Genomic DNA, 10039 nt, shown 5'->3' with positions numbered 1-10039 from the left:
AAAAAGAAACAAAAAAGAAGCCGAGAGCAGACCTGATGAAGAAGTTCCTGACGTGAGAGAACCTAATTTAAAATTCAAAGATGCTTTTACCATGTACAAAATTATCGGATGGAACTGGATACTGGTGTTCATTGGTATCATTGGGTAAGTTGTTGAAATTCATTGTCAACCAAAGAGGATGATGGATAACTTTTAAACTTTTCATTACGAACACTGTGCCTTTGCCAACGTAAATGTGTATTGTAATAATACTTCACTCACGTTGTCTAACTTTACAATAGAGCCATGGGTGCTGGTGTTATTCCATTGTCTTTCCAATTTCTTATCGGAGATGTAAGTACATGTGCCGAGTGTGTCAAATTTGAATCATCATCATTTATTGGAATCTCAATCTCCTCTCATGTCAACTCTATTTATACACAAAAATAGCTCATTAACGTTTTTACACCTGTCCGTGCAGACGGTTCATTGGTGCCGCCACAAGAAATGAAAGATGGTGTCTCCAAGTATGCCTCCTATTTTGCAATTATTGCTGCTGGTGCAGCTGTTGCAAACTTTTGAAAGATTTCTTTTGAACTGGGCTTCTGAAAGAATCGGAATGAATGTGAGAGGAGCTTATTTTGATGCTCTTACAAGACAAGAAATGGGCTTTTTCGATATCAAAAGAAAATTAGGAGGCCCTCCTGTGACATTGTCTGAAGACGTGAACAGAGTTCAAGAGATTTACTCGGTGAAAATTGCAACCTTATTCCAAAACCTTACTCAATTCGTCATTGGTCTCGTGTTGGCTTTTACCAGTGGTTGGCAAATGACTTTTGTAGTGAGTTTCCACTCCTGCCTCTCATGGTTGGAGGAGTTGTTATTTTGGGAGGTGTGATCCGATCTTTGACGGCTCGAATCAATAAGGCCAACGACCACAGCGCTTTCATTGCCACTGAAGTTATGAGCTCCATGAGAACAGTGAGAAGTATGGCTGGTGAAGAGAAGGAACGTGCCAGATATGGCAAAGATTTGAGAAAAATGTATTTGGCTGGTATTGGAAAATCCGTTGCTCAGGGTATTACTTTTGGTGCTTTAATTGGTATTTTGTGGGGAACTACTGCTTTGGCATTTTGGTATGGAGGTGGTTTGGTCGTTGACAAGACTATGGACGTGGGTGCCATGTTGAAGGTCTTTGGATTGTCTTTGTTTGCCATTATTGGTATCAGCCAAGCTGGTTCCTTCTTCCCTGATTTTGGTAAGGCCATGGTCTCACAAAAGCTATCCTCAAGATTATTAAGAGAGTTCCTGCCATCACTTTCAAGGGAGGAAAAACTTTGGATGTTGTGAAGGGTAATATTCGTTTCGAAAATGTCGATTTTATTTATCCATCTCGACCAAATGTCACAGTCTTAAAAGATTTTAGTTTGGAAATTACACCAGGTCAAGCGGTCGCTTTGGTTGGCCCATCAGGTTCAGGAAAGTCAACCATTGTCGGATTAGTGGAAAAATTCTACGAACCAGCGAAAGGAAAAGTTTACATTGATGGAGTGGACATTTCTGAAATTGATCCAATGTGGTTGCACAGAAATGTTGGAATTGTCACTCAGGAACCAGTCTTGTTTGCTACCTCCATTTATAACAACATTGCTTATGCAGTGGGAGAACAGAATGTCACTCCTCAACAAGTGGAGGAAGCTGCTCGAGCTGCCAATTGTCACAACTTTATTATGGACCTCCCACAAAATATAACACAATATTGGGAGAAAAGGGTGTGTCATTATCAGGTGGTCAAAAACAAAGAATCGCCATCGCCAGAGCCCTCGTTCAAAATCCTCAAATTTTACTCCTTGACGAAGCTACCTCTGCCTTGGATACTGAATCTGAAGCTTTGGTCCAAGCTGCTTTGGATCACTTGATGAAAGGTCGTACCACCATTTGTATTGCTCACAGATTGTCCACAGTTAAGAACGCAGACAAGATTTGTGTATTGGCTAAGGGTGTTCTCAAGGAAACTGGTACTCACGACGAGTTGATGAAAATTGAGAATGGTATTTACAAGGGTTTGGCTGAGAAACAAATGTTATTCAGTCATAATGAGGATTTGGAAGATGTTATGGACATTTAATGCTTTCACACATTTCCTCATAAATGATCATTTTAAAATCAACGAGTTTTCATTTATCAAATATGATATTAGGTATTTTTTCCTTCTTTATTTCAATAATGGATTTTCCTTACAAGATAAAACATTCATTGACAAGAGACATTCAAAATACAAAAAACAATGAACCACAGCCCTCACATCTCCCAAACACTTCCAAGCTCTCCAGACTTCAAAGACCCAACCACAACAATACCTTCCACAAGCACTTGTATCAATGATCATGTTTCATCGTCTGTCAATGATCATTTCGAATGCCACTCACTTCCAACATCACCAACAGCACATTATGCCCTACATCATTCATTGCGAAATACAATACAACACCTTCCTTCTCAGATCTTCCTTCAACCACAACCACCTCTTCAAATTTGGATGAACTACCTCGTGGAGAATGAAAAGGAAAAACAACTATTGAGAAATGAAATTATTGATCTTCGGAGACAAAAGGAGGTGTTGTATGGAAATGATTTGAAAAGTTTTTGAAAAAAGTTTTCAAGAATTGACACAACAATTACGTCAACAATTCAATGAAGAAAAGAATCAGCACTCTTCCGAACAGTTTGTTCGAGTGAATGAATTGCTTGAGTGGTGTCACCATCATCCACTCAACCCATCGAAGGATCATCATCAAGAATGGGAAAAGTTTTCTCAAGAATTGTTGCAAATGGTCAAACAGCATGAAAGGAACGTCACCAATGTATTGGAAAGCTCCTTGCAAATACAAAAGCAGGAAACTCGACATGCATGTGAACATTTCGAAAAGAAATGAATTCCATTGGACAGAAATTAAATTCAAATATTGAGAGGTTCAACACTTTGAATATGGAACTTTTACAACAAGTTCAATGCAATCAACAGCAACAACAACAAGAACAACAATGGATGAACCTCTTTGCAGAGATGATGAAAAGTAAAGATCAAGAGATTGCATTAAGAGATGAGCTCGTGAAGGAACTCAAAGATCGACACAGTCAAGATCAAGAATTATGGAAATTACAACATGAAAATCTTCATCAATATGCTCAAGAACTCGAATGTATCGTCGAACAGTTAAAGGAAGAATTACAACAACAAGATGCATCCATACAATCACTGAAAGATTCGTTTCAAGAAATTGAACTTGAAAATTCTACTCTCAAAGAAAATTTTGAGAATCAAGTGGAAGAAATAACGCAACATTATGAATTAGAATTGAAAGAGTTTGAATTAAATGCTTCTTTAGAGAAGAGACAATTGCAAGATCAATATTTTGAAAATTCATTGTCACTTAAAAGTTTTATTGGTCAACAAGAGGTTGAAATTGCAACATTGAGAAAAGAAGTTTCTCTTCGAACGAGAGAAAACAACTCTCTGTCACAACATTGCAAGGCCATTGAAATGAGAATGCAAACACAAATCATGCAATTGGAAACAGAATTGTTGGAACTAGAAAAAAGAATGAAACCATACAACAAGAATATGACCAAGAATTGGACACAATCAAACAATCCATTCAAAGCAGTTATTCCAATCAAATAGAGGAACTACAGAATGAAGATTCACAAAAGGATTCAAAAATCGATCAATTAGAACTCGAAATTCAACAATTAAGGGAATTCGAGAAAGAACTTCAACAGGACAAGAAACATTTCACACAAGAATTGAATCTCATGAAACAATTATATGAAGATCAGATGAGAGAATTAGAATTTTACAAAAGAGCTCAATTAAGTCAATTCATTCACCAGAGAGCTGACCCTCAGAAGAATGATGAAGTGGAGCAGAATGGAGAACATGTTGGATGCATCTCCATCACTTCTTACACTCCTCGCATTCGTTCTGTCACTTATCATCCACCAGAACACCTAGAAAAAGTCCTAATTCAACACCAAACCATTCACCATCTAATCGCAACACCAAACTCAAATTTCTCGCTCCCTCAAGAAATGGAATATTCATGTAATAATTGCCATGTTTTAAAAAGAATGCCAAACAGTTAATGACAACAAATATGAATACCCATCATGAGTATATATCCTATTTCCATGCTTCAACATCTAACTCAATATAAACATTTAACATTTTCAGCTCAATGAAATGAACTCACAAAACAAATACCAATGCACAAGAAACGACAAGAACAATGAACTTGAGAACAAATTTTCCAAAAAAAATGCAAAAGAAACCATCGAACGATCATCAAGAGAATGTCATTGAGGATGAGAATGACACTTCGGAAAGTACCAAATGGGACACAATTTCCATTCCGATCACATCTTCAAGTGTTCAAAATTTTCAGCAACACCAAATATACAATCCATTTCAACGATTATTAGAAAATGAAGATATTCTCATCACAGTGATTGAATTTTTAGATCGATTTTTGTATTATGGAATATTTCCTTGTGTTCGAAATATTTCCATCGACTCACTCATAAACCTTATGCCTATACGAGATTGTATTGGAATTTTTCACAATCACATTTACAACGTTTGGATTTAATGTCGAAATATTATTCGCAGTTGAAATATTTAGAAATTGAAGATTCGATTCATTTGAAGGAAAAGATCATCTCGGAATTGGAGGTGAAAAAGTTTAGAGATTTTCTAAAAGATCATTCGAGTACGATACAACATGTCGATATAGTTTTTCATAGAAATCAAGAATTGCTGTTTCATGAAATTGTGAAAGAATGTTCGGAATGGTTGAAATCTCTTTCGTTGAAGATTTCATTGTGGCCAGATTTTGCATGCAAAGCTTGTCAATCATTGAATCAGTTTTCACAGTTAGAAAAGTTGAAACTCAAGATTGGAAATAGTATTGATCCTGAACTGGTGTTGACAAGTTGCCGATCTTTGTTTGAAAAAGGAAAGTTGAGTCTCTTTCACTCAACAACTGTATTGAGATCGAAATCTCATGTTTTGCAATTCATTGATTACCTTAAATTGTCTCAAAAACGATCAAAGATGTTGAGTTTTCAATGAATGCTCTCGAAAATGAGGAATTCAATGAAGTGATACCAAAACTGAATGTAGAATTATCAAATTGCAGACGAATAACAGTTACACTTCTTGAAGTGCAGGACTTGTCGAATGTCAACCATTTCACAGAAATGTCGTCCACTTGTTCGGAATTTAACATGAACTTGATTGGTGTCCAATGCCAATCTGCTATACGAATTAATCTCGAGAATGTGAAAATATTTAATGTAGAATCTGCTAAATATGAACCCAAAACAAATACTTTTCCTCCATCCATGACACATTTGACTTTTCAATTGAAATCTCTTGATACATTACCTAAAATGGACATTGAGTTTTTCCAAGTTTTTAAATTATTGAGAACATGCACGTTTCATCACGTGGAAATACCATCTCTTGAGAATGAAACTATCCATGTTTTACCTCTGCTTGAAAAATTACAATGCCACAATTGCAGAATTCAAAATATTCACTCTCTATTGAAATTTCCAAATTTGACAATTCTCGAATCTAATTCGTGCTTCTTTCCAGAAACACCATACTTTTACACTCCTAAAGAAGAACATTTCTTAAAATTGAAAGAACTCACCATTACGAATATGAAATCAGGAAAATTGAATTTACAAATTCTGAAAAACATGCAATTAGAACAACTCAATCTTTCACAAGCCCTTCTTGATTCCAACTTTCGTGACCATTTGCATTTCATTGAAAATATGCCCTCTCTCACCTATTTGAATCTCTCAAACGAGAACCAAGTTTTATCTGAAATTTTAAAACACATGAATTTTGAACGTCTCACCAACTTGAATTATCTCATCATGAAATATCATAGGACTTCACATAGGAGAGATTTATCATTTAAACTAAATTCAAGTATTTATCACCTCATTCACCACACGAGCATGATCTTTCCAATAATTAGTTCAGAAACTTTCATTAATATTGAACCTGATAAGTATCACCATGGCGGAGAAATGATCGACATTCCCATACTCACCAAAGAAAAAGCTTTGCAAATTGTAACCAAATTTATTCCTCGTTCCTATCAAGAACAAGAAGGTGAAATTCTCACAGTCTTGTATTGTAGAGAATATCATTACATTACTTTTAGCTTGCAAGGGAAATTTGGATATGTATTGGTCAAGAATGAACCCTCTAGGAATTATCCAATCATGAAGGGTCAACTCACGAAAGAGAATGTGGAACAGAGATATCTACTCGAGTACATGTTTCGAATTCCCTCTTCTGTGGAGAAATACAAAATGAAATGTGACATTATTTGAGAGAAGAGAGAATTTTCAGCAGTGTGTACATACATTTTCTGTGTCCTTCTCCTTTTTAAATGATTGATCGAGTTCACAATTCCATCAACAACGCTAACTATAGAAAATGTACTTGGAACAATTTTTGTAAACTCGATCAATAATTTTACAAAAAAATGTCCAAAGTAAATTCAGAAGGAACAACGGATCATCGTTATTCATGGCTCAATTTCTTACCTTTTACGCGTCTACCTGGATCCGTTCTCTCAGAGAATAAACAAATATTTGAGGAAAAGAGTTATTATGTTCATCATCAACAGATTGATCTCTCGGAATGTATCAAAACGATGCAACAAGGAACTCTGCTGTTTGGACATGATGATGAAGAGAAGGCTCATGAGGAATTACGGAACTATTTTGAAAAACAAGAGGAGAAGCAGAATGAAGTATCCAATCGTTCCGGGGTTAAGGTTTTAGATGCTGATTGTTTGCAAGTTGCGTTAGAGTTGGAAGAGAAAACACATCGGAAACCATTGGTATTGAATTTAGGTAATTATGATGATATTCTTGGAATGAGTGATTGATTTGAGATTTTTAAATTTATGGTTTTGATGAACATGATGATGAATGGCTGCTTTCAATTTTGAAAATTGGGTTTTGAAAATTTTGCATGATCGATCAAAAAGCAAATAGACATTGCGAACATGTGTGTGGAAAGTATTGGCATCCATATTTGGGTAGTCAAGGTAAGCCATTCTCTATACTGCAGGAATTAGCGTAAATGCTAAACATAATAATTTTGAAAATTGAAACATGAAGAGGAATTTATTGAAAGAAAAAGTGCAGTGTATAGATACAGTTTAGATCCGCAACATAATGAAAATTTAAAACAACAACTTGTTTCCAGAGTGAGCGATCCTAACAATATCACACATCACATCCCAAGATTTGGAGCCATTGTGTCATCAGGAGTGCCGATCATTAGAAAATTCGAAGAGACGAACGACTATGCTTTGACTGAAAATGTTAAAACGATTGACGTGGTGGCATGCGGTGCTGTAGATTTAAGACGCAAATGGTTTCGCGAAACTGATGTTCTGGATTATTTTGATTCGTCCAACAACTTTAATGAAGAAAAGTTCATCAAAGATACCAAGTTGAAAATTAGAATTGTGCTTTTGGCTGCTTTGAAAACAGGCCATACTGATCTGGTTCTGGGGGCATTGGGATGTGGAGCATTTCTAAAGTAAGTATTTGGTATGCACATTCATGTTTGATTGGTAACAGTTTGCAATTTGTTGTGTGACTCTTTTTAGTGACCCTGTAATTGTGTCCAAGTGTTTCCATGAAGTGTTGAAAGAACCTCACTTTCACAACAAGTTTGAGAATATTTACTTTGCAATTTTAGGAAAGAAGAACTCGTCAATTTTCCAAAAGAACTTGACGATTTGATTAATTGAGATTTTCAGTGGAGGATCAGTCAAACATAATGCAATTACGAGCCTACTGTCAACTCAATTGCGTGGTTCAGCAGATTTCGATTCTTCTTCAGATTTCTTTGGAATTTGCACGCCTCCACCTGTATACATTCCAACCACGTTAGCAACATTGTTATCATTATTGGTTTCACTACGATATTGCAATTGACATTCATCTTCAGGCAAGAATTTCACAATAAATTCGCCAATGGAAGATGGAACAATATGGGCTGTTTGTGATGTTGGATTTTTCTTAATGTCACTGCCAGTGCCGCTTGGACTGCTGCCTCGTATCATACTGGATGCCCATGAGCTCAATAATCCGCCACTATTAGAATTGGTGTTGGAGGCATTAATGTTGTTGCTGACATTATTTGTGTTCATCATTAAAGTATTGTCATCAAAAGTCCCTTCTTCACCTTAAATGTCATTTGGACATCCTTAATATTCTCAATATGATTTTGCAAAGAAGCTTGAATATGACTTGTCAAATAAGAGGTCATACAGTGAATTCTCTCAGTAGATTGGGAGGCCAGCCAAATTCTAATCAATGCATAGGTTAATGGATTATACTTTTGTCCGATTTCTGATTCTTTCTTTGCCAAGAACACATGATTCACGACACAGTTTCCGCTTCCAGAAGTATAGAATGGAGCAAATCCAACAGTTGTAACATTTCCAGATGTATTAGTTGATCCTGATAAATTACTTCCAACGATATTCACTTCCTTACTTCTCAACTCTCCAGGGAATGCTTCAACGACATATTTTTGAACCATCTTGTTAAAATCATCCATTGTGTCACATTCCTTGAAATTGTGAACTACGACAAATGTAATCTTTCTTGGTTTACCAGTGGTTGGATTAATCCCATGATCTCTTCTGTACAATAATTCATACAATAATTGGTACTCTTCCCATGACATTTCATTCACAACAAATAAAATAAAGTGTGACATGTTTAACAAGAGTTCTTGAATCACATCTTCCATCATTTTCTTCTCTCTCACTGTCCTTTCAATGGCTTCATTCCATTGATGTTGAAATTTCTGTTCTGTGTCTACCCATCGATGATGTGCAAACTGTTGCTGTTGATGAATAGTGAGTGACTGTTGTTGCATCATGGAGCTCATATTAATTGCAGGAACAGCAGTTGAGGTAGACAATGGACGTGATAATGATGAAGACGACATATTCTTGACCACCAATGGAATCATGTTGCTATTATTACTCATTGTGAAATTCATTTGAGAATTATTGGCAGGAATTTGAAATTGTTCTTGAGAAGCTTGTGGATTATTAGTAGTGATCACACTCGTCGTCACAACAATATCTTCCTGAGGTAGCATATTGTCTTTTTGAATTTCTTTCAATTGTCTCTTAATTTCTGAAATACGTATTGGACTTCTCAATCCCATCGTATCGACCAACAACCAATCTCTTCCTTGATTATTTCTTGGAACTTTGAAACACAATGGAGGAGTACTTTGTGTCAATCCCACACGTAAATCACTTCCGCTTAATTCATTTAACACATGAGTTTTTCCACAATTTTTGAAACCCAACACACTCACCACACAACTTGGTTGTTGAGTAAATTTGTGTTCAATTTCTGCAAAATAATTAATATAGTGATGATGGTTTCGTTTTTGGAGAATTTTCTTTGATTCGATGACAAGGATTCAGAAGCAAATGGATCTTCAATGCTGTCACGAGGTGTTAAATCGCCAGCAGAAGAGGTGTTGTCATTCGAATGATCTGTAGAAGTGTTATTGGTGCTGGGTAGTCCACCAAAGGCAGAGCTAGGACTTGGTGGTCTTGAAGGTGCATTCAAAATTTGAGTTGGAAGAACTGAATCATTTCAGAGGATTTTAAATTTTTTGAAATTTCAATCATTAATTGAGAGTTTGTACACAATGAATAAATGAAACTTGAACTAATTGTAACACTTATACACAAACTTACCTCCAGGGACAATGGCTTGAGTATTAATAAACGATTGTGGTGTTGTGGTGGCATTGACATTTGACACTCCTTGAGCGGATGATGGTTGTGCATTTATCATGTGTGAATGAATACTTTGCATTAATTTTTGATTTTCCTCTTCATGTGCCATTGCAACCGCTTCACTCATCGATTGTTTAATTCGATCCAAAATTCGATATTCCAATTCTTTCGATAATTTAATG

The 10039-nt window shown here is 36.0% G+C and overlaps 7 protein-coding genes across 7 annotated transcripts in view; 6 read left to right on the top strand and 1 right to left on the bottom strand.

Annotated features, from left to right (window-relative positions):
* Positions 1-91: 91 nt before the first annotated feature.
* FDP41_001491 (uncharacterized protein) lies at positions 92-561 on the top strand (the record flags this gene model as incomplete). The annotated part of the gene is made up of 3 exons (XM_044704581.1): positions 92-144; positions 282-333; positions 430-561. The coding sequence occupies 3 exons, from the start codon at positions 92-94 to the stop codon at positions 559-561; spliced, it is 237 nt and encodes a 78-aa protein (XP_044564226.1).
* A 282-nt stretch (positions 562-843) lies between these two features.
* Positions 844-2107, top strand: FDP41_001490 (uncharacterized protein; the record flags this gene model as incomplete). The annotated part of the gene is made up of 3 exons (XM_044704580.1): positions 844-1237; positions 1390-1695; positions 1767-2107. 3 exons carry the CDS (start codon positions 844-846, stop codon positions 2105-2107), a joined length of 1041 nt encoding a protein of 346 aa, XP_044564225.1.
* An 804-nt stretch (positions 2108-2911) lies between these two features.
* FDP41_001489 (uncharacterized protein) lies at positions 2912-3664 on the top strand (the record flags this gene model as incomplete). The annotated part of the gene is made up of 1 exon (XM_044704578.1): positions 2912-3664. One exon carries the CDS (start codon positions 2912-2914, stop codon positions 3662-3664), a length of 753 nt encoding a protein of 250 aa, XP_044564224.1.
* Positions 3665-4298: 634 nt separating this feature from the next.
* On the top strand, positions 4299-4628 carry FDP41_001488 (uncharacterized protein; the record flags this gene model as incomplete). The annotated part of the gene is made up of 1 exon (XM_044704577.1): positions 4299-4628. One exon carries the CDS (start codon positions 4299-4301, stop codon positions 4626-4628), a length of 330 nt encoding a protein of 109 aa, XP_044564223.1.
* Positions 4629-5106: 478 nt separating this feature from the next.
* On the top strand, positions 5107-6393 carry FDP41_001487 (uncharacterized protein; the record flags this gene model as incomplete). The annotated part of the gene is made up of 1 exon (XM_044704576.1): positions 5107-6393. The coding sequence occupies one exon, from the start codon at positions 5107-5109 to the stop codon at positions 6391-6393; it is 1287 nt and encodes a 428-aa protein (XP_044564222.1).
* Positions 6394-6548: 155 nt separating this feature from the next.
* On the top strand, positions 6549-7824 carry FDP41_001486 (uncharacterized protein; the record flags this gene model as incomplete). The annotated part of the gene is made up of 4 exons (XM_044704575.1): positions 6549-6921; positions 7059-7118; positions 7192-7618; positions 7689-7824. The coding sequence occupies 4 exons, from the start codon at positions 6549-6551 to the stop codon at positions 7822-7824; spliced, it is 996 nt and encodes a 331-aa protein (XP_044564221.1).
* Positions 7825-7886: 62 nt separating this feature from the next.
* FDP41_001485 (uncharacterized protein) overlaps positions 7887-10039 on the bottom strand; it is a gene marked incomplete at both ends in the record, with an annotated part of 2314 nt that continues 161 nt past the window's right edge. The window contains 4 exons of the mRNA XM_044704574.1: positions 7887-8269; positions 8356-9362; positions 9425-9701; positions 9816-10039. The exon at positions 9816-10039 is cut by the window's right edge and continues 161 nt beyond it. Of these exons, the coding sequence (XP_044564220.1) occupies positions 7887-8269; positions 8356-9362; positions 9425-9701; positions 9816-10039 (1891 nt within the window). The remainder of the gene's footprint in view (positions 8270-8355; positions 9363-9424; positions 9702-9815) is intronic.

This window comes from Naegleria fowleri, assembly GCF_008403515.1.
Source record: "Naegleria fowleri strain ATCC 30894 chromosome Unknown tig26, whole genome shotgun sequence".
In the NCBI taxonomy this organism is placed as follows: domain Eukaryota; phylum Heterolobosea; class Eutetramitea; order Acrasida; family Naegleriidae; genus Naegleria; species Naegleria fowleri.
Note: the sequence above shows the minus strand (reverse complement) of the source record. Positions and strands in the feature narration are given on the sequence as shown.